At 35.0% G+C, this 23,988-nt stretch overlaps 1 protein-coding gene across 5 annotated transcripts in view; it reads left to right on the top strand.

Annotated features, from left to right (window-relative positions):
• IPO11 (importin 11) overlaps positions 1 to 23,988 on the top strand; it is a 203,759-nt gene that overhangs the window by 49,393 nt on the left and 130,378 nt on the right. For all 5 annotated transcript variants that reach the window (XM_053223347.1, XM_027041178.2, XM_053223350.1 and 2 more), the window contains 6 exons: positions 11,323 to 11,455; positions 14,082 to 14,140; positions 18,058 to 18,106; positions 19,753 to 19,823; positions 22,275 to 22,467; positions 23,127 to 23,279. In XM_053223347.1, coding sequence (XP_053079322.1) covers positions 11,323 to 11,455; positions 14,082 to 14,140; positions 18,058 to 18,106; positions 19,753 to 19,823; positions 22,275 to 22,467; positions 23,127 to 23,279 — 658 coding nt within the window. The remainder of the gene's footprint in view (positions 1 to 11,322; positions 11,456 to 14,081; positions 14,141 to 18,057; positions 18,107 to 19,752; positions 19,824 to 22,274; positions 22,468 to 23,126; positions 23,280 to 23,988) is intronic.

A 23,988-nucleotide genomic window follows, 5' to 3' on the forward strand; every position in this document is an offset into this window, starting at 1 on the left:
TTAACATAGTTAATTTTGATTATGAAAACTGCTACTTGTGTAGAAATGTTTGTAATTTTACTCCTCTATTGTATCGAAAGATTATGAAGTCTTTCCATTTGACCTTAGAAAGTTTAGAATAATAGATAACATCTGAAAGATTTTAAACTGGATAGTGATGCGACCCATAAGATGGCTAGGTTGCCAGAAGCGGGGTATTGGTTGATAGAGAACAGTCTGAAGGCAGAGACTGTTTTGAGGGTATTGAAGTTCACATGGGAAAAAGAAGCTGCGGTAAAAGGGAGCATTTATGAGGGATAGAGCTGAAATTCAGAAAGTTAAAATTTTGACTTGCTTGGGTAATTGATGGATGTAGGTCAGATGTAGGGAGGGAGTTTGACATAACTGGTAGGTGAGAGCCCTTTATTGGTTGTTTTAACACCATTTGTTGAAAAGACTTTGCTTTTTTCATTCACTTACTTTGACATTTTTGTATTTGACTGTTTTCACCTTACTAAAGTAGTGATTTTCATGCTGTTCAACCTGTTTTGGACTGCACCTTGTAACACTGGTAACTCTCATAGTATTTTTGCCTTTTGTAAGCCTCACTTTGACCATATAATTTGGGAATCTGCATTTTTAACAGGCTCCCCAGGTGATTCTTATATACATCAAAGTTTAAGCCAGAATTCCATTAGGTTCCCTATACTTTCTTTAAAAAAATTTTTTTTTTTTTTAGTGTTTATTTATTTTTGAGAGTCGGGGGGCAGAGAGAGAGGCAAAGATTCTGAAGCAGGCTCCTGTCTCTAAGCTGTCAGCACAGAGCCTGATGTGGTGCTTGAACTCCCAAACTGAGAGATCATGACCTGAGCTGAAGTCACATGCTTAAGAGACTGAGCCACCCAGGTGCCCTGGTTCTCTTTACTTTTAACCTAGTGGTTTTAAATAGCCAATCTTAGATGTATTCAAGGATGTTGAATATAAGAGAAATTGTGTTTGTTGAAGATTGCTTTTTAGATCATTGTTGCTTTTGCTTGATAGCCAACTAGGATTTTTTTTAAAAAGTTTATTTTCATTTATTTTGAGAGAGAGCGCGCGCGCACACACACACACACACACACACACACACACACACACACACTATTTGGGGATGGGCAGACAGAGAGAGAGAAAGAGAATCCCAAGCAGGCTCTGTGCTGTCTGTGCAGAACCCAAGGCAGTGCTAGATCCCATGAACCATGAGATCGTGACCTGGGCTGAAATCAGGAGTTGAACATTTAACCAACTGAGCCCCCCAGGTGCCCCAAAAGCCAACTAGGATTTAAAAACTGGACTGTTTATCCTCTTAGGTTTTTCTGTGAATTTCTTGCTGATTTTTCTCACCTTTATCCTAATCTTACACCTTTCCACTTAACTTTCATATTTGCTGTTTTCCGAAATCAAGTGTCTAAAGATTGTTACAGTTATTTTGTCAAAGAGTACCCTTCTGTAAAGTCTCAATTCATAGTTCAACTTTTCCGAGTTGTACTCTCATAACGTGTTGTTTTAGTTTTAGGTATAATTTATATTCAGTTTAAGCAGTCTCTACAAATTGTATTTTTTTTCCCCTAAAGTCATGCTCATTTATTTTACAAATTGTGCCTAATCAGAGGCTGTATTCTGAATAGCTTGTTTGACTTAGCTTTCTCACCCTTTCAACTTTCTTGGCTCATGAGGCTGTTTCTTCTGTATATGCAGTAAAGTATAGGTCTACCTAGCATCTTGTGTGTACTTTCAGCATAGTATCAGTTCCATAGTGCTGACTTTCAGTTGTTGACTTATCTTTCTTAGATCCCCTACACTATGAGTTTCATGAGAGAGGAATGTAAGCCTTTATTGTTACAGTCTTACTGTCAAGTTCAGAAGAATGCATATGAGTGGGTGGTGCTCAATAAATGTTAGATGAATATATAGAAGAGGAGACTTGTTCTACATACATACCTTCTAGGTTTCAAAGTGGCATAGTGTAAAACTTAAAAGAGCAGGAGTTTTGGGAAAATATGCAAAAACTTAAGATACCTGGAAGAAAATTCAACTTAACGCCTTCAATTTAGATTGAAGTAGCCAAACCTGGAAACATGGAGCATGAGTGAGTTTGGGCCCCGTGTGTGTGTGGGGGGGTGGGGGTGGGGGTCTGTGCTGACAGCTCAGAAGCTGGAGCCTGCTTCAGATTGTGTCTCCCTCTCTCTGCCCCTCCCGCATTCATGCTCTTTCTTTCTCTTAAAAATAATTAAACATTAAAAAAATTTAAGAAAAAAAAGGAACTTTGCTAGTTAATAATGTGTAGCCCCTGTTTTTTAGGTAATCTAAAAGGTAGGAAAGTTTTCTTTAATGATACTTTTACTATAATGCTAAGATGGTCTTCATGTACTATATTAGTTTCCTACAGAAATAAATAAAATGTAAGCTCATAGCTGAGCTAGTTGCTATAGCACAGTATTGCAGTGTGCACTTAAAAGTGCAGCCTGCTACTCTTTGTGTGCCAACAATTTCTATATTCTATTTTTCTTTCACTTTAAAATAATTTATGCTCTTTTTAGGGGTGACATATTAGAAAATCAGCAGTTGAGAGAAAATTGTTTTGCAGTAACAAAATTGAGCTTGATTTGACACACACAAGGTTTTGTTTTTTATAAACAGTATACTTTTCACAGAAACTTGAATATAAAAATGTTGATATAAAGTACTGTTAAAATCAAAATCTGGAGTCTCTGAAAACAAGGAAACTTAAGGTACAAATAGTTATTCTAATGTAATTATAAATGTTTTAACCAAATAATATTTTGTAGACATGATGTGTAACTTGTAAAATTATATGCTGTGGTGAAGGAAGCAATCCAAACTTAAAAAGAGGAAAAGATTTTTTGAAAGCAGCAATATATTGTACTTGTTGTTAGAAAACAAGTGAACAGGTTAACAGGTGTGAGAAGAAATGTTTTCCAGTGTAGAATGCTTTTCTGTACTGAACAGCTTTGGGATTTGAGCAAGATACTTAAACTTGGTGATTCTTTAAAACCCTTTCAGTTCTAAAGTTGTGTAATTCCATGAATTTATTATCTCTATTACTCTAGGTTAATCTGTATAAGCACCATGAAAGTTTTGAGATGAAAATCTGAGTTACAGCCTGATTTAAATACAGATGTTAGTGTTTTTAATCACTGTTTTGGTCTAGAAGCCAAGACCTTTGTACACTTACTTTCGTCCCAAGCAGGCTCTGCACTGTCATCATGGAGCCCGATGTGGGGCTTGGACCGTGAGGTCGTGACCAGAGCCAAAGTTGGGACGCCCAGCTGACTGAGCCACCCAGGTGCCCCAGTAGTTTAATTTGCTGGAGCAAATCCTGACCTGTCCTTCCATTCAAAAGTACTTCTGCATGAATCTCTAAAAAGGACGTTTTCCATAATTTGTTTTTGTTAGGAATCTTTGTAGGCTGGAAGTTAGGAATTAATCTTAAAATTTTTCTGCTTAAGGGTCATTGAACAGATAATTGATTGCTTATCATGTACAAGAGATACGTGCAGTACTGAGGGAGATGAAAGACATGGATAGTCTTGTGGTGTTCATTGGGAAAGTCCTAATATACAAACTCTTAAAAGTCATTTAGTAAGCTGTTAAAATCTGTTACAGAAGAAAACTAAACAGTCTGTTAGGTTGTTTATGTGGTCAAAGCTAAAACTTAGACTTTTTAAAAACTCAAGGGTTAATGATAAATAAATTCCCACTAAACAGCATGTGTATTGTTTGCATGATGAGGGTAAAACAGAACTGAGACGAGGTGAAACCGCGTTACCAAATATAGTTGATTCTCCAACAACACAGGTTTGGATTGTGTGGATCTGTTTATACAGATGAATTTTTACAGTAAAGTTTTATAAATGTATTTTCCCTATGGCTTTCGTAGTAACATTCTCTTTTTTCTAACTTAATTTATTGTAAGAGTAGTATATAATACATATAAAGTACAAAATACGCATGTTACTCAACTGTTCATGTTGCTGATAAGGCTTCTGGCCAACAATAGGCTGTTAGTAGTTAGGTTTGGGGGGAGTCAAAAGTTACTCATAAAATTTTGACTGAGTGTGGTGGTGGGAGTTGGCCCTAACCGTCATGTTGTTCATAGGTCAGTTGTGCTTCAGAATAGTCTTCCCTCACTTGTTGGGATGAGCACTTGGATGATATATGTGAGCGATGAATCACTAAATTCTGTTCTTGAAAAAAAAATTTAAAAAAGGTGCTTCCTCAGAATTGTGGTCTATGTTGCGTCAGGAGAAGATCACATGACTGTGTATGTGCTTATGCTATGTGTATACAATTGACTGATCCCATGAATGTGAGAGTAAAAGAAAATGAGTAAGTATGCTTGTAAAAAGTGTGAAAAACAAGCTGAAGCAAGAGAAAGGAATAAAAGATTGTTCTGGAAGGAAAATAAAAAAGAATAGTCTTCTTGATGAGTTACTGTGTTTTCTAAATAAGTTAACAAAATGGAACCACGTGACTACTTTGAGATGGATGAGATGGATTGATTAGTATAAGAATGCTCAGCCAAGTGTCACAGTCTTTCACACTTACTCCTTAGAAACCGCTAACTTCATGATGTGATCCCTGGGGGAAATATCCAAACAGTGGAAATTATGAATGTCCAATGTGAGACTACCTGGGTGCCACTTAACATGGTATAGCCTTTAGGATATTATACTGTAGTAAAATTTACTTAAAATACAAATGTGTGTTTTTAAGTCCTCGGATAGGTGAAATAGCTTGTTTTTAGTTTTGTTTGGGTAATTTTAATTGTCCCACCAAATGCCATGTTAATTCTAGATCTTGTGTCTTGCTCTGCCAAATTTTATATTGGCTTTTAAAAACATTTAAAGAATGGCTCCAACTTTTATAAAGGGTCATTTCTGCTGCTATGAACTTGTGTGAGGATTTGAGAATGTTATGTTTCTGTCTATTGTTACAGTAATGGGAGGGAAAGAACCTATTGGTGGGAACTTATTTATTTATTTTTTTTAAGTTTATTCATTTTTGAGAGAGAGTGCAAGCGGGGAGGATCAGGAAGAGAGAGGAAGAGAGAATCCCAAGCAAGCTCTGTGCTGTCAGCACGGAGCCCAACTTGAGACTCAAGGTCATGAACTGTGAAATGACTTGAACAGAAATCAAGAGTTGGATGCTTAAAGGACTTAGCACCCAGGTGCTCCTTTTGGTGGGAACTTTTAAGGGAGGAGAGACTCAACAGGACTAGCTTGATCAAAAACAAAACAAAACAAAAAAAAACAAAAAACTGTGCTGAACACTGAACAGGAGAATTTTATTTTATATATTTTGAGGAGTGAGGGGGAGAGAGGGAGAAAATGAGCGAGAGAGAGAGAGAGGGAATCCCAAGTAGGCTTTGCCCTGACAGTGCAGAGCCCAATGCTGGACTTAAACTCATGCACGATCAGATTGTGACCTGAGCTGAAGTGGAGTCAGCCGCTTAACAGACTGAGCCACCCAGGCGCTCCAGGGAGAATTTTAGTATAGCATGGTGCTTATCCTTTCTGTAGTACACAATCTCTTACCTGACTCCTAGGAAAAGGGGCTCGTAAAAAGGAGAATAAAAACTCAAAAAATTTATTGCTGAAGTCTTTATAAGTTGCTCTTGAAGTAGTGTTCTTTGCTTTGTCCATCTGACAAATCCATTGTATTGGATGCCTGAGACACAGCTGTGAACAAAGATAAGGTCCCAAATGGGGAGGGAGGGTAGTTTCACCTTTTCTTCACTCCTAACGAATTGTGATCCTTTGGATACATGAGAGCATCATGTAGGCACCAGTGGCAGAAGACAGGTTTGTGGCTGTGTTAGGATTAGAGGACTTTAGGGATCTGTAAGATGGGTCACAGTGACCCTTGTGGGCCTCAGTTATACCGGTGGCGTGTTTGAGAACAAAAGGAGAAAATGAGAGTTTGCTAAAAGATATGTAGGTAACATGTGTTACTGGTCTTTAGGAATGTCCTTCAGTGAAAGTGAATAGATGTCAGTTGAGACATTGGCAGTTTGATTGGAAATTGTTATTGAGGTAGATAGATCTTGTACCCACCAGAGTTTCTGTCGTGAAACATTTTGGTAATTTTATATATATATATATATATATATATATATATATATATATATATCATGAGTAAATGGAAGCAAGTTTATATTTAAGCCTTAAATTAAAGAAAAAAATGATGACTACCAAAATAACTACCTTTTTTGTCATTAAGAACGTACAGGTGTTTTTAAAATTTCTTGTTATGAAATACTTAATATAAATTGCCATATACCCATCATCAAGATTTTGCAGTTTGCATTGTGTCATTTTTGTTTTATCACTTTTATCCTAAGGTATTTTAAAGTAATTTAAAGATTTCATGAGATTTTATTATGAAATACTTGAGTATTCATCTGTAAAAAGATTATTTTGTTTGTTATCATTTAACTTTTACCAACCTAAGAAAAGGAAAAATAGTGATTTAATACCATTTGATACTTTCAGCACATTGTCTACATTGTTCTCAAATATAGTTTAACAAATGGTTGGTTTGAGCCAGAAGAATGACTAAGGTGGATACATTTGGTTGTCTCCTAAGTGTGTTTTAATTTAGAATAATATTCATTTCCTTCCCCCCCCTTTTTTTTTCCATGCCACTCACTTGGTAAAAGATTTCGTTCACATGTCTTACAGGATGTTGTACATTATGTATCTGTTGATTTTACGCCTTATTGATTAGAATGAGGTTAAGCAGGTTTTACCACTATTAGATTATGGGTAATATTTTGTGCCCCACTATTGGTGATTAATTACAAGACATTGATTTTTAAAGTTTTTCAGGCTAATTTTTCTTAGGGGAAAGTTGTTAGAACAAACAGTGGTCTTGAGGGTAAAAAAGCATTAGAATATTTTAAATGCCAGAAGAAATCAAACGTCCTGTAATGGTTCCCTTTTGACATTCAAGGAATAAAGTCTTGGGACTTATCAGTTAAAATCACTTGGCAGCCAGTGGGTGGCGCTGTTTCTTGTGGTTTAGGAAAAGAAAATGCAAGTATTGATGGATCTTGTAAACCAGTACCTAAAATGTTTCATTAAATAGCTTATTTTCATATTGTCTTACTGAATTGTCTCCCTTCTGCCTCTGTATTTTTGAGAAGAAAATGTAGAAGAAATATTTTTTATTTCACCTATTTCATTTTTTCCCCTTTTCCCACTGAGCCTTCTATAAGCATACATCAGTTGGTGTTTTCTGGAGCAGGTAGAAGCTTGAGTGTGTAGGATAGCTGACAGTGTTTCTTCCCAAGTTCTTTTGGTCTCTTTCTTCATTATCTGTCTTTGTCCTTTTACTGTTGGGCTGAGAGGGTAGTGCCATTGCTGCCTCTTCATTTCAGCCATCTCTGTGTAGAGACCTTTTTTTTTGTAGGCTAGTTAAAAAGAATCTTGAATAGAGCTTTGATAGATGCCTAATGCCCTTAACCACGTGCTTAACTCCAGACCTGGAACATAAAACAAAGGAGAATATTGATTAAAAGTTTTCCCCATATACTGCAGGTTATCATATATATATGATATATGTTTGTTTATTTTGAGAGAGAGGGACAGTGCAAGCGTTTGAGCCAGGAAGGGGCACAGAGAGAGGGAGAGAGGATCTCAAGCCAGCTCCTTGGTGTTATCACAGAACCTGATGCAGGGCTTGATCCCATGAACTGAGATCATGACCTGAACCCAAATCAAGAGTCGGACGCTTAAATGACTGAGCCACCCAGGTGCCTTTCGTTATATATTTTTTTCTTGAGCTGGTGTCAGATTCCATTTGGTCAACTTTTTTGCTCAAGCTTAAGCTTATTTTTAAGGAACTAGGGAATGGTTCATTACTATTTTCTTTCTGGAGTCTGGCATGTACTGTTTGAGGAGGGCATTGAGAACTAGAAGGCCCCATGACTCTTAGGATTAATGAATGGAACTTGCTCCAAATTTTATATGTATATAAAAATTATATAAGAAGAATGTTCAGTTTGTATTAGGTATTCCATGTAAATAATGGAACAAAAGTACATGTTTTTCTGTTGACTGGTGTAGAAAGGGTGAGATTTGTAGAAGAACCTTAGGTGAGATTCTGATTCACACAATTTATTGTATCCATATTAAGAGTATTATTGATCTTAGTGAATTTGGGGAATTTTTCCTTTTTGTTATGAAAATAAAATTCTACCATTATTGAATTGTTATCTAACTTTTGGAAAATAGGATTTACTATATTGACTCTGCCTATATGGGTATTAAGAGATATTAGAACATAGCTATTAAAAATGTAAGCTCTGAGTACCTTCTTTGGTTTCATTCCTTCCTCTTCCTCTTAATTATTTATGCTCTTTGCTCTTGTGCAAGTTTACTTCATCTTTTTGTACCTCAGCTTTCTTATTGTAAAATGGGGATAATACCTGCTTTGTAGGAGGTGATGGTTAAATAAGGTGATGAAGGTAAACCAAGAGCATTGCCTAGTGCAGAGTAGGGTTCAGTAAATGTCTGAATGTTGAAATGTCTGAATGTCTAAGTTATAATGTTAGCTTTGTTATTTTTATCATATAGTTAACATGATCTGCATAAATACTTGTTTTTTATGAAACAGAAGAGTTCAAGTGACCTCACATAACAGTGATAGAAAATTTTTTTTGTGTAGACAGTCCTGCACATTAAAAATTTTTTTTGTTTTAATCCCTATTTTTGGGAGGGAAAGAGGCAGTGTGAGCAGGGGAGGAACAGATAGGGAGACACAGCATCTGGAGCCAGCCTGCTTCAGATGCTGTGTCTCCCTGTCTCTGTGCCCCTTCCCCACTCATGCTCTGTCTCTCTCTCTCAAAAATAAATAAATGTTAAAGAGACAAAAAGAATAGAGATGTGAAGGAGACTAGAAAATAATTTGTAAGCAAGAGGTTGGTTTAGAATGCTACTGTTTTCGTATGTGGAATTTGGGTAAGGCACACCTTAGATTTTATTTACTAAAGAGAGTATAAAACGGATGTAAAAATTATAGACAAGGCTATAGACTTCAGTTAACCTGGTTGAAATATTTGCTACCATAAGAAATTTACCTTAAAGCTTTACTTTCAGATCTATGTACAATTCCTACCCTTTTCCTATCTCTAAATCTCTTTGTTTTTTTTCACTTTATTCTGGCAGATAAATACTTTGATGATTTATATGTTTGGAAAAGTATATGATGCTCTAACTTACAATTACACAGAAGTGTAATAAAAATCAAAAAGATGTATTTTCTGATTCTTAGGCATATATTTTAGCCTCATGTTTTCAGAAAAGATTCGATTTACTAAGAAAAATACTGAAGTTCATTATAGTTAGAAAATCTTACAAATTTTTGATTTTGGTTTTCAGCTTATATCTCTTCTGATTATTTACCTCTCTGTCATCGCAGTGTTTCATGAGATGATGTCAGTTTTAGATCCTTAATTTTTTTATGATACTGCTGCTTGTGCTGTAATACGGTGAGGTAATTATCACTACTATATTTTGGCGATCAAGAAATATTGGGATTAAATATTTTGATTATTTGAGAATATGTTGAAGTTATTTAATAAGTAGTCGTCGTACCTGTTGTCGAGCATGTGCACAAGGCAAGGGTGGGCCAACTGCTAGCCCTGACTGATCAGTTGGTGAAGATAGGACCTCTTTTAGATTCAGTCAGTTTGTTACTTAGAGAAAAGGAGTCAGCGATTGGTACCACCAACTCCCTGTGGCTTTTGATACACACCAAAAAGAATGACCAAAGCAATATGGGCGAATGACTCAGGTGCAAATTGTGGGATGCACCATTGCTGAGGAGTCAGTTCTAGACCATAACTAGTTTCATTTTCTACAGCTCTGTTTGAGGGAAATGGGTTAGAAAACTTTACATCTTAACAGAACCTAGGAGGTGAGAAGCAGTTTTATGACAGCTTAACTGAAGAGATAGGGAGGTGAGCAGGAGATGCTCTTGTAGCAATTCCTTATAAGCCTTCCATTTCTTGTTTTTCAGGAGGATTGTAATATGTTGTGCTGATAATCCCCTTTGGGGTTCAAGCCTTTGTGTGGCCTTTGTTGGTACATGCAGAATCACTAGGGAGATTTGACAGAGCTCTTTGTCTATACCTGTAAGCACACGCAGGTCATTAAAATGACTGAATTAAGGGGCACCTGGGTGGCTCACTTGGTTAAGTGTCCAACTCTGAATCAGCTCAGATCGTGATCTCAGGGTTGTGGATCAAGCCCCATGTTGTGCTCTGTGCTTAGTGTGGAGCCTGCTTGGGATTCTGTCTCTCCTCTTTCTGCCCCTCCCCTGCTTGCATGCCCACATGCTCGCTCGCTCTCCAAAAATAAATAAATAAAATAAAAAAATCACTGAATTAAAATAACAGAAGTGGAATTTTTTTTCATGGAAGTATTATTTTGTTTGCAGGATTACATTCCTGACTGGTTTCTGATGCCTAATCTTATCACAAATCCAGCATTGAGTGGAAATGATAGACTTGTCTGGATTAAGAAAAACTTTTCCGAAGTGTGCTAATGATAACTAGTCATAAGTACTTTCATCTCACTTTTGTTTAAAGTAAATGGCCTTCTGGAAAAAGGCTCTTAGACCTTCTGGAGAAAAAAAAATAATACAGGATACCATTAGAAATGGTTCTGCCTTAACTTGGGAGGCAGAGGCCAACTGCATCCCACTGTGAGTCAGATGTTTTAAATACCAGTACAAAATCAGAAAGCAGCATGACAAGCATTGTGGCTTGTATGTTCCTGGCTTTTAAATGCCCCCAAACCACATGGGTAGAACTGGCAGGACACCGAAATCTTTTGTATTTCTTAGTATATTGGTTTATCTGCTGTTCTCACTGATAGTCTGTCAGTGTTTTAAAGTTTTTTTTAAAATTATTTAACTAATCTGGATACCCATTGTGGGGCTTGAACTCATGGCCCTGAGATCAGAGTTGCATGCTCTTCCAACCGAGCCAGCCAGAAAAAAAGAAAATGTCAGGCTGCAATGCAGGCATGAGACTAGTGGTTTGAGAAGAACGAGTCTGTTACGGTGTGTGTATGTGTGTTCATACCAGCAGCCAGCAAATGGTCCTTGCTGCTGTGTGTTTGGCTTAATACAGTTTGAAATGTGATAAATGACTTAACTGTTTCACATCTTACTGAAAATGTGTGTTCAGGGTTAAAACTGAAATGTATTACTATATAGAGCTAATTGGTTACTGAAATCAATGTTTTTTGTGAATTTGTTGATATTTCTTTGCAGTTAGCTTCTGGAATTTATAATTTTGCCTGCTCTCTGTGGAATCACCATACAGACACATTCCTTCAACAAGTTTCTTCTGGGAATGAAGCTGCAGTTCTAAGTTCATTAGAACGAACTCTGCTGTCATTGAAAGGTACTGTTCAATTTGACATGTTCATTTCGGAAATGACCTATCTCAAAAGAGTCACCAATAGTTCCTGTGGTGGATTTTCTGTTCCCATTTGCCCTGGGAGAATGAGGGGTTAATTTCTCCCTCACAGACAAGGTGTTATTTGTGGTTGGTTTTTCTTTTGTGAGAATAGCTTTCTCTCTAATTTGTAAAAGTGTGGGATAGTTTTCTATTATATTCACGTTACTGAGGTCTCAGGGCTCTGGACACATACCTTCCAAATAATTGTACTTCTTTTTGCTTCTGCTTTAAACTTCTCTTTCTGGGTAGAAACCCATTCTGCCCTTATCATTGTCATGTTAACTTCACTAAACTTCAAGCATTAGTTGAGTGCTATCTCCCAGCTCTGTTTGCCCTGAGAACTCAGCTTCTGTCTTTCTTGTTTGATCTCAGGCCCACCTGGGTTTTCAGTGGTGCTTGACGGTGTGTCATCGGTTATCCTGTGCTTTGCTTGTAGGTATTCTCTTAGCATAAATCTTCATTTTACTTGCCCTTGAGCTATTTATCTTGATGAAGGTTTTCTGAGATTCTTTTCCTTGGTAAAACACTGTTTTGGCTCTTTCTCTGTCTTCCAGTCTCTCCTCTTCTGCTTACGCTCTTTTAGTTTGAGCTCTTCTTTTAGTTTGATTTCAGGCTGCCTTTAGTTCTCTTACTGTGGCTCATTTCGAATCCTTTTGCTTTACTTGTAAACCCTTTTATCCTACTCCCTTAGTACCTTAGGATGCTGTTGTACACTCTTGGTACTGTTCTCCTGCATCACGTATGTTAACTAGGCAGTGGATGTACAGACTTCAGGCTGTTGGCACATTCTGGTGAACTTTGTAGACAAAAGTGGGAATATTTTAAGGGACTATTGACAAGTACAATTCATTGTACTGGTGGTTCATTACACAAGTGAGTGGAGATGGTTTTGTGACCATTCTGGAGAAGAAATTAAAAGGATGTAGAGAGAAACATTTATCCAGAAAGAACTAGAGAAACTGGTATAAGGTCATAAATACAAAACTTGTGTCAGTTTTGTGTTTGATGATTAAGGAATTTTCATGAGTGCTTTCAGTTGATTTTCTTGCCTTAGTGATTTCAAAGTGTACTTCCTGACAAAAGGGATGCAGCCCTACTCTCTATTAGCCTGCTTTTTACCTTTTCATTACTTCTCTATCTCAGGGTCTTAGATATACACCTTAGCATTTTTAAGGTATCCTAACCTGTTACAATCCCATAGTATTTTCCTTTAAAATATTTGTTCTGCCTAGCTGTAAATTTCTGTGCTTTGAGAAATGCTTAAGACTACAGTTTTTGTTATATATAATCTGAATTTATACTGTGTGCATTTAGTATCTTTTAGACATGCATATATTCATTATTTCATTCAATAAATAAATTAGGTGTTTGGCACTGGGTAGACAGGCATGATAAAATGGTCATACAAATATGTGTAAAGTCACTCGCAACAGTGGTCTTACAGTGTCATGATAACTGGCAACATGGTCAGAAAGGACTTCCTTGAGAAAGAATCATCCTAGGGCAAATTGAAGTTAACGAGGTGATGACTGGAGAAGAGAGGACCTTCTCAGGTGATGTGGACCAAGTTCTTTTGTGGGAACGAGTGAATGCAGAATAAGGGACTCATTTTGAAATCTATTTTCTCCTTTTGTGATGATGTAACTTTTGAGTCGTATATAATTGGATGTGTGAAACTGATGATTCTATAGAGAGTTGAATTCTAAACCTATTTTTAATATACTGCCTTTAGGCTGCACCTCATGAACACTAACTCTGAGTTGTAAAGATCACAGTGGTGTCTGTGTTTTCCTAAAATGATGTGGTTTAGAATTTTGTAGTCTCATGCTGCCATCATCTTTGTGTTACTGTTTTGTGCTGAGTGTTTTACTCTTGAATCCTTTAATAACGCTGTGAAGTAGGACTTGTTAACCAGTTTACAGACCAGCAATGTGAGATCTAGAAAAGTTGTTCAAAAGAATGTAGTGGTAGACCTTGGAGCTAGCTTTTTACATCTAGATCTGACTTCCATTTGTTTATCCTGCTCGCCTCCTTGTGTATGTACACCAGTTACACATAAAATGTGATGCTTATACTTGAGCACTGTAGTCTATTCCGGATTTAGAAATAGTTGAGTTTTTATATCGCTTTTAGGTGATACGGTATTTTCATTAATGTAGCCTAAAACTAAATGAAGCATTTTGGTCACTGTTGAGACCTATTTTCAAGGTTACGGAATAGAGATGACCATCTCAGTTTCAACCTCTAGGGGTTATTTCAGGTGAGAAATACTTACAATTAGAGAAGTTAAATGTTGCAATATAGTTTTAGAAACTTAAGTAGTTAAGATAAGTGAGAAGAACTCAGCTTTTGAGTTAAAAAAAACTTGGCTGTCATTCCAGCTTGCCTACCTGGAAATGAACCAGTGACCAGGGATTATTTTTCTTTATCTATTATATGAAAGGATTAAGTTAGATTAACCCCCAGTCTTAATGAGGCTTTTTGATTCTGAGTCTTTATTATGATTATGATTTTAATAGGATAAAATGTGAGAAAATCAGATGCAGTAAAGCTCAATTTTACTTTTCAGTGCTGCGTAAATTAACTGTTAATGGATTTGTGGAACCTCATAAGAATATGGAGGTGATGGTAAGTGAAAGAAGTTGCTGATTGTGGCTTTGGGAAAGTGCTTGGTATTTTCCTCAGTGTTTTAAAGCTTATTCTTTTTACTTGGCATTGATTTGTAAGTTTTTATAAAGTGACTGTTTACCATTTGTATATGTTACACTATACCTTTTTTGACTTGTGGCCTTTTTTCAGTATATCAAAGCAGCTCCTTTGTGAAGAGAAGGAAATAGGCCTAGGACAGTTCTCAAGGGCCATGATGATACATTGAGAGTGTTCATTTCAATTTGAATTTGGGTGAACCTCTTGAATTTGAATGCAATTAACAAATTTCCAGTTCCATTGTGGATATTTATATCCTTGATATTTCTCTTCGTCTGATGTTATATATTTAAAATGAATTTTTTTCTTCAATCATAACATACATCCGTGCTCTTTGCAGTCAACTGAAAAATATATCCAAGAAGGGAAAGCCCTCTTGATAAGCCAACATTTGTGATTATATTCATGGTTGGTATAGCATCATCTGCTTTTCTGTATACAAAAATATATAGCTGTATATGTTTATCCCAAAACAAAATGATACTATATTATATATTTACCCAGATCTATGTTAGTTTTCTCAGGAAAGTTCAAGTTTGCTAAAATGTTGCTTTCTGTGGATTGCTTTGGGGGTACTGAACAGGAAGTTTGAAAAAAGTACATCGAATTGGTCTTTGGGTCTGACCTACCCTATTTGACCCGAGTTACTTGTTTGTTTGTTTTAAATCTTTAGTATGTTTTGTATGTCAGATTTAGATTGCAATAATGATTTTACTGTTAAAAGAATTTAAAAGCTGGTAATTTGAATCATTCAGTGTGCTATTTTGTTCTGTAAAAGGGTTTACATGCTTTTTTTAAAGTTAAAAAGTAAGGAAATAATCATTTGAAAACTTGCTATCAGAGATCTTGGTAAAATTTGTAAGTATATGTTAAGACATTTTATGCTTTTCTCTCTTCCTCAGTATTCTGTAAAAGGTACCCATATGCTGTTTCTTCACTTGCTTTTTCCTACACTTAGTATGATAGTTTTCTTATGTCAGTAATATTATATGTTATGTTTTTAATGATTCTTTGGTGAATCCATGCATTTACTATCAGCGAGCTAATTTTTTCTTTAAATTATAACATTAATATAGGATTCCTGTAAATTACTTGCCCACTTATCTGTTGATGGATATGTAGGTTGCTTCCAGTTTTTAATTGTTGGTAAATGATGCTGGAATGAACACTTGGATGGATATGGGTATGTGTACATATATATTTCACTCACTATTCATCCCAGAGCTTGGAACAGTCTCTGCCAGTAATAAAAGCTCAATAGTTATTTTTAAAATGAATGAATATATTATATAGTAGAAACATTAGGTCACATGGCTCAGTCATTATTTTTGTATGTAATATTCTGAGTGTCATAAAATTATGTTAACTAAAATATTGATGATTTCATCAGGGTTCTTTTTGTTTTTTAGTAAAAATGAATTGTTGATTTGAATCACATTACCATAAATTGGAATAGTGGTTTTCATTGAAAACTATCAGTGTTTTGTGAGCCTTTGGCTTTCTCTTAAGAGTCTTTCTTCTGTCTGCTGAAACTGTATCAACTTTTACTCTTATAAATGTTCTCTTGTAGCAGTTAAGGTTATACTGAGTAGTTGGAAACAAGATAGAATTTTAACAAGTTAAGGATGGTTTTTCAAATAACATAAACATCTTAAAAATAAGATGGAACATAAACATCTTAAAAATAAGATGGAACTTAAAAGATGCTTTAGAAGCACTGTATGATAGTGGTGAGATTTTGGTTTCTGGAGGCAGATAAACTTGGATTTGAATCTTGACTTGGCCTTTTCCTGGTAGCATGGCCTCCAGCTATTTTCTTATCTTACCTGGTACCCCGTTTCTTCTTTTGTAATATGGAAATGAAATATACTACCTACCTTACTGAATGTTGTGAGGAGTAATAGAGGTAATGATTTTTGTAACTAGTTTCAACTAATTAAAGCACTCTGTAAATTACCATTTAATGATTAACTTGAGTTCTTATTCTGTTATTATATAAACAGAATAAATCATAAACTTATTTGTGCTACAAATTAGTCAGCTCTCTATGATTTTGTAAATTCCTCTTTCTCTTCTTCAGCTTACTAAAGTTGATGGCTTTTACAGTTTTCCACTTTCTTCGGAGTACCCCTATTGATAAACTAATTTTATTCAAAAGTGATAGAATAAAATTCCTTCTATGTTGTCATTACTTTAAGGGACCATTGGACTACTGTATAAATTTAAAATGTGTATGGAATCTCGATGATCTTATTCTTCCTATAACGAAACCTTTTGCTCTTTTATCATCTTAGGATTTATTATTATTATTTTTTACCTAATATTTTTCAATTACTCTCCATTGTGGTTAAAAAGATTGAAATACTGTGAAAGTGGAAGAATGATGAAATTGCCAGAGGTTGGAGCGGTAGTGAAATTGTCATCCTGTAGTTTTCTTACTGTGCTGTGCATTGCATTCCATCTTTCAAGAAGGAATAAAAGAAGACTGGAAGCACTGTCTTTTTATTGTACCTTCAGCTTTTGTGTAACACATTGAGAATTCAAAATTCATTTCCTGTCCACGTGGCAGAGAGGAAAATTGACAAGAGAAAGAGGTTTCATAATTTTTACATGAGTCAGAAGATGGATGCTTTCAGACAGACTGAGAGCAGCATTCTAGACCCTAAGTGTGACAGTGAAATTCTCCAAGTGAAATCTCTTTCTCAGTCTTCAGATGATGATATCCTAGTTAAAGGGTCTCAAACTCAAGAATGAGTGAATGAAGAATATATCTCTAAGAACAAAGAGGAAATAACATTCTATTCTAGTCATTTGTAATTAAGGCCTTTATCATGTGGTTATTTTGTGACAAAAAGGTGGACCATCCTGTTTGTTGAAAGAACATGTCACATCTTGTATGATGTTTATACACCAAAATCTATTGAGCCAGAAAGTCTGAGATTTTTAAATTCTTAAAAATTAAAAAAAAAAAACTGTTTATTCATTTTTGAGAGAGTCGGGCGGGAGAGGGGGGCATAGGGAGAGGGAGACAGAATCTGAAGCAGGCTCCAGGCTGTCAGCACAGAACCCTACGTGGGGCTTCAACTCATAGTCTGCGAGATCATGACCTGAGCTGAAGTCAGTTGCTTAATCGACTGAGCCACCCGGGCGCCCCTTAAAAATTTTAATGAAGTTGTTTTTTTACTATCCCTTTATATCTGTAAAATTTTTATAATATTTCTTAAATACCTATTAACAAATAAGGGTTGTTTAGATTTTTACCAGATGACAAATGGTGACACTTGTCTTATATCTGAAAGCTAATATATTTAATTATTATATAATTATATTTAATTAATAATTTAACTATATATTAAATATAATATTTAATACTTGAACTTCAGAACCTCTCCTTTCAGTAATTGGTACCATTTATCCACATACTGCGTACTTACTGTTCCTGAATACTGCTTCTGGTTTCTGGGGTAGAGCAATAAACACAGACAAGTTCCAGTTCTCAGAGAGTGAACATTGTAGTGGGAGGAGGCACATAGTACACAAACAGTATGTCAGGATTATATGAGCTGTGAAGATAGAAAAACAGGAGAATAGAGATTACTTAGAAATAAAATACTCAATAAATAATGTTTTATTGTAAAGTGATTTAGGTAACTGAAATGACACTTTGAGAGATGAAATGTTCTATCTTCTTTGAAAGGTTTGTTTATAATAATAGAATGTTTTTTACTTTATATAATTTTAACTTATTAAAATGATATGATAAATGTTAATAGTCTTGTAAAAACTATAAGGGAGATGTTTACAACAATAAATTGAGACATTAAAAAAATCTTTCCTAGGGTTTTTTACATGGAATATTTGACCGCCTGAAACAATTTCTGGAATGCAGTAAGTACTTCTTTGACAGTAGATTTTACTTGTAGAATCTTTATTCATGGATTGCTTCTGCTCTGCACTAGGAAATCTGGAGAGAGGCTAAAATCTTGTGTCTTGATGGTTAATTCTCTGAAGTTAAATTGGAGCTCATCTTTGTCTTGATACATCTGTCTTGTCCTGAGTATTGAGGAAACTTGTTTAAAATTCTGTTTTGTGTCCATTCTTTGTAGATGCTTTTACTGCTATTGCTCTTTTCCATGCAAACGTACAACAGTCATATATTTAACAAATACTTATTAAATGTAGCTCCTCTGCCACATGCTGTTTAGACTTTGTATAGATTCTTTTTTTTTTTATTTTTTTCTTAATGTTCAATTATTTTTGAGAGAGAATGAGTGAGTGTGAGCTGGGGAGGGGCAGAGAGAGCGGGACAGAGGATCTGAAGTGGGCTCCGTGCTAATAGCATTGAGTTCAGTATGGGGCTCAAACTCACAAACTGCTACATAATGACCTGAACTGAAGTTAGACGCTAAACCGAGTGAGTCACCGAGTTTTGTTTCTTTCAGTACATTTTACATATATGTATTATATAAATTAATACCTTAAGTGGTACTTTAATTTTGCAGATCTCTGGTTCAGAATTTTCATTGGCTTCTCTTTAGGACCGTCTCTAATTCACTACCCCACACAAGAGAATTTAACATCTATATTTGTGTTGTGTTATACTGTGGTTTTATTGTTAACCTTTTCTCCTCCTTGTGGTTGTGAACACCTTTGTTGAGGATAAACACACCTACAGACACAAAATACACACCCATATGCTTGCATGCCCACATACACATGTGTACATCCTGTATATATGTATGTATTTGGAGACTTAATAGGCTGAGAAGATATTTTAGTGTACTCACTTTTAGGGAGTTGTTGATTATTTGATGTCAGTCATTTTCAACAAAAGCATTGTTGAGTCTATTTCTAGACACTGTTCTGGGTATTGTGCATGCGAAGATGATTAAGACAACTTACATAAAGTAATTCATTTTAATAAAAGTGGTCATTTTCTTTGGTTACCTTGTGGAGATGCAGAGGGAAGAGTAGGAGTCTTCCCAGGAGAGACTAACGTAAATGATGAGATGAATAGAAAGAATTTGTTTATAGAGCAGTTAATGGGCTAGTGGACAGTGTTCTGAATGTACAAAATTAATTATGCTAGGCAAATTATCCAAAGAAAATTGTCAGAAGATCTAGGAAAAATAATGAGTATTTTAATCTTTCAGTACTTCATTTTTACTTTGCTTGAAAAATATTTCAACTATAACTAATTTAAAATTTGAGAATATGATAAGCTATTCACAGATTAAAATTGCTATGATCCTTTTCCTTTAACACGGACTTAGTTTGTATTTTAGGATTAATTTTGTGAACATGGCACTATGAATTACTGTGTGTGAAAACTATAAATATTGGTAATGCTTTTTAAGAACTTTAGTTTTATGATTAATTTTTTAGAGTTGGGAAAGCACAGTACAGGATTTATAATGCAAAATAGGTGAAAACATGCCTGACCGTATTTTTCCAGCAGGTTTTGCCATTGTTTTGATTGTGAATTTACGGAATATTATAAACTTGTACTAATATTTGGATTGTATTTTTAACAGGTAGAAGTATAGGTACAGATAATGTATGTAGAGACAGACTGGAAAAGACCATCATTCTTTTTACTAAAGTGGTAAGTTTTCTTTTTACCTTAAGTATGTTTTCTTACATAAAATATACATAACTCAGATTTGATAAGGAAAATGACATAAGCATGCATTCTCACTTTAGTGTAAAGTACCTTATTTTCTGACTACAGCAAAGCTAAAAAAATGGTATCTTGGAAGTATTTAGAATGAATGTAATAATTAAGTTTTATATGCTATATCAGTATAAGTCACTTTGATGAAAAAAAATAATAAAACATAACCACAAACCTAATAAATAGTAGAGAGGTTGAGTCTTCTGAAGCTTATTATTCTCAAGCCTACTGGATGAAAGCAGAGATAAAGAAGATAACAGTGTAGCTAATCAGGAAATAGATCATATATAGCAGGCAGTATATTATCAGGAAGTTATTATATTCATAAAGACATTGTCATCATTAATATCAAACACCTTTTGAATAGAATTATATGAGTACACTGTGCTAGGCAATGTGTCTAAATTTCTGATAAAACTAAATTTTACAGAAACTGACGTTTCTGAAATTTTGGGCTGAGGATGGTTGGGAGAAGTATATATAGTTGGGTTGTAGCAATCAGGAAGACCTGGTTTGAGAACTGCATTGAACTAAAACAGGTTGTTGAAGACAGCAGTATGTAAATTTGTAGCCTGTTTTCCCTCTTTCATTAAGTTTTGTTAATAGGGTTAAGTTGTCTGTTCCCTGGGAGGGGAGAAAAGAAGTAGAAGTGAGCTGTTCTTATTGCTGTGGTTAAGTAGCGGTTACCTATGGTTTCAGTTCTCCTTGTTTCCAAGTTAGGTTCTAACTAGCCTCAACAGCAAAAGTCCACCTAATCTTCCAAGATCCAGTATAATATTGACTCAGGTATTTTAAGTTAAAAACAAAAAAATACAAAGCAAAGTAAAATGACATCATGTGATTAGTGGGGCTGTGTAGTGTTGATGAATAATTTTATTTATAAAGTTTTCATATTTATAATCTCTGACTTGATTAAAGCTTTAAAAATTGGAACTTAAAAACATACCTCCAAGTAGAACTGAGTGACTTTGAGTCCCCATGAAGTCATCACTTAGCTTCAGGAATTATGAACTTCTGTTGAAGATTAGTTCTGTTTTATTTCTACACTTCTCTCTCCCCTCCTTGCTGGTTTCTTAAAAGCAGATCTCAGATATCATATTAGTATTATCTGTAAATACTTGAATATTTGTCTTTAAGTGATAAGGGGTTTAAAAAAAGAATCTAACACAATGTAAGAAGTAGGAATGACTTTTTGTTATCATCTAAATATTTAGTCATTATTTTGGTTTTTCTCAAAATTTTTATAGTTCTTTTGTTTGAATCAGGATTTGATAGTGTCCAAGTTCTCTTTCCATTTTTTTTCGTTGCTATTTATTTGTTGAGGTAATAGGTAATTTCCCTGTAGGATTTTCGTGTTTTGAATTTGGCTTCTTGTATCCTGATATGTTACTTACCATGTTCCTTTGTCTCTCTACTCCTCCTCCTCCAATGTTTCTTGTAAATTTGTAGAGGCTTGATCATTATTGAGCTTTATTTCATGGAGGAGGGAGAGAACAGCAAGAATACTCCACGGGTGGTGCTGTGTATATCTTGTATTGCATCACATCAGGAGGTACAATGTTGAGTTGTTTAAAATGATGAGGGAGCTCTTTAAAGTTCCCCAGCAGCTTTTCTCCTATTATTTTAGAAGCTGTGTTCATGATCATGGCCTAGATCTGTTTTTTGGTAAGGGATTACAGAATGATGACATTCTATTGTATTTGCATTTATTAGCAGAAATTCTGTGAAGAAGAGATCTGACTCATCAACTTATTTGATAAGTTGAAATACAATTCATGCAGGAAAGGCAGGATAATTTTTTATTTTCTTGCTCTTAGTACTTTTTTTTTTAATTTTTTTTTTTTTTAACATTTATTTATTTTTGAGACAGAGAGCATGAACAGGGGAGGGTCAGAGAAAGAGGGAGACACAGAATCTGAAACAGGCTCCAGGCTCTGACCTGTCAGTACAGAGCCCGATGCGGGGCTCGAACCCACGGACGGTGAGATCATGACCTGAGCCGAAGTCGGACGTTCAAGTGACTGAGCCACCCAGGCGCCCCTCTTACTACTTTTTAAAGTCTTATCTTTTATATACTTAGAATTTTTGTTTCATATTTACCCATTCTTACTGAATTAACTATGAAGTGGGTCTGTTTTGGACCCTCTAGTAGAAGTAATAGAAATACCTGTCATGAGATATAATTTGACATAATCCACATTATATGATATACCCAAAGAAATCAATTACATGTGTATTACGTGCAAAACTGCATGTATGTGGACTCGTGACCAAGGTTCAAAACTTTACAGGTGTATATTAGCAAGTTATAAGATGTACTTATGGATAATTATATTCCTATATGAATTTGGGGTAAATACACTTTAATTTTTTTCTTTATAGCTTTTGGACTTCTTGGATCAGCATCCGTTTTCATTTACTCCTCTAATTCAGAGATCACTGGAATTTTCTGTAAGCTATGTATTTACAGAAGTTGGTGAAGGCGTTACATTTGAGCGATTCATTGTTCAATGCATGAATCTTATTAAGATGATTGTAAAAAATTACGCTTATAAGCCATCCAAAAATTTTGAAGGTAATGCCTTACTGGTAGTTTTTTTTTTTTTTAATGATTATTATTTCTTTATTTTATATGTGAAATAATTGGTGTTTGTATGCATTTTTTTGAAATCTTATTTAAGTCTGAAAAACAAAATGTTGCTGGCACATGAAATAGAGATAAGTGTTAGAGACTTTAATATGTGAGTGCCAGCTTTAAAGGCCATATAATGCACTTAGTAACTATCTTTTGTAGCACAAAGAGCAGTTGAAGCCTGCCGGTTTAGGATTAATTACTCCAGTAACCATTGCAGTTAATGTTGTACTTATTTGCACAATTAAAATTTTTCTCTGACTTGATATGAAGTGAGTTTACTTCTAGACACGGAATTCATTTGTGTGTGTATATACAAGATGAATGAGAAATTATCTTAGAGATGTATGTACATAAGTCACTGCACTGTGGTGTGTTAATACAGCATGGTAATGTACAGGCTGTAGTGAGAGGATGGCTACAAGATGGTGTGTGTGGGGGGCAAATAAGAACTGTCTTTGAAATTTGCCCTTGATAAAAATGAAAATCCGTACACCGCTTGCTCTTTTCCCCCAAGGGTATATTTTTAATTCATTTAAGTTACATAATCCAATTTTGGTAAAATGTTTGTATGATTAACTTGGAAATTTTATGTTTTCTAGACAGCAGTCCTGAAACTTTAGAAGCACATAAGATCAAGATGGCATTCTTTACATATCCCACTTTGACAGAGATATGCAGAAGATTAGTCTCTCATTATTTTCTGTTAACTGAGGAAGAACTGACAATGTGGGAAGAAGACCCAGAAGGCTTTAGTAAGAATCAGTTTTTCAGTTTTCCCATGGCTTTTCTCCCCTTTCCTAAATACATATCGTCTCTTTGAGTGATATATATAACACTGTATTTTTAATATAAAACTTTTGTTCTGAGAGTCATGGCTTTTAAAAATTAATATATCCTCTCTTTATTATCCATTGGAACAAAAGCAGAAAATGATTTTTTCAAATATGTGGAGTTTTCTCCAGAGATAGACCTTTTAAAATTTTTAGATGTTCCTATGAACATATCATGTAGTTTAAATCGAAAACACCTCCTGTCTCTATTATCAGGTGTGTGATTCATCCCGTCTTATACTTTATTTGTAGAAATTTTTATTTCAAAAATAAATTTGGAAAATTTCTGAATTGCTGAATGGATCACCTATTTAAATTTTAATTTAAAATGAGTCTTTTGATGATTAAAATATTTTTACAGGAGATCTTTTTTATCTGTTTGAATTTTAGTAATAGAATAAATGTATCTGAGTCATTCCTACAGAAAATCAAGAAATCGTCTGCCTAATACATAAAGTACCTGGTGTGTGTCTGTAAAGTGCCTATGTGCAAATTACTTCAGCCATGGTCAAACATAGGCTAAATTTTAACCTTTTTTCATCCCTTTGGGTGACTTTATGTAGTTCTGTTCATGTTCCCTAATAATTTAAGAATGCCTTAAACATTTTGGAAGACCTCTCCCTCTTTTTGT

This window comes from Acinonyx jubatus, chromosome A1, assembly GCF_027475565.1.
Source record: "Acinonyx jubatus isolate Ajub_Pintada_27869175 chromosome A1, VMU_Ajub_asm_v1.0, whole genome shotgun sequence".
NCBI lineage: Eukaryota > Metazoa > Chordata > Mammalia > Carnivora > Felidae > Acinonyx > Acinonyx jubatus.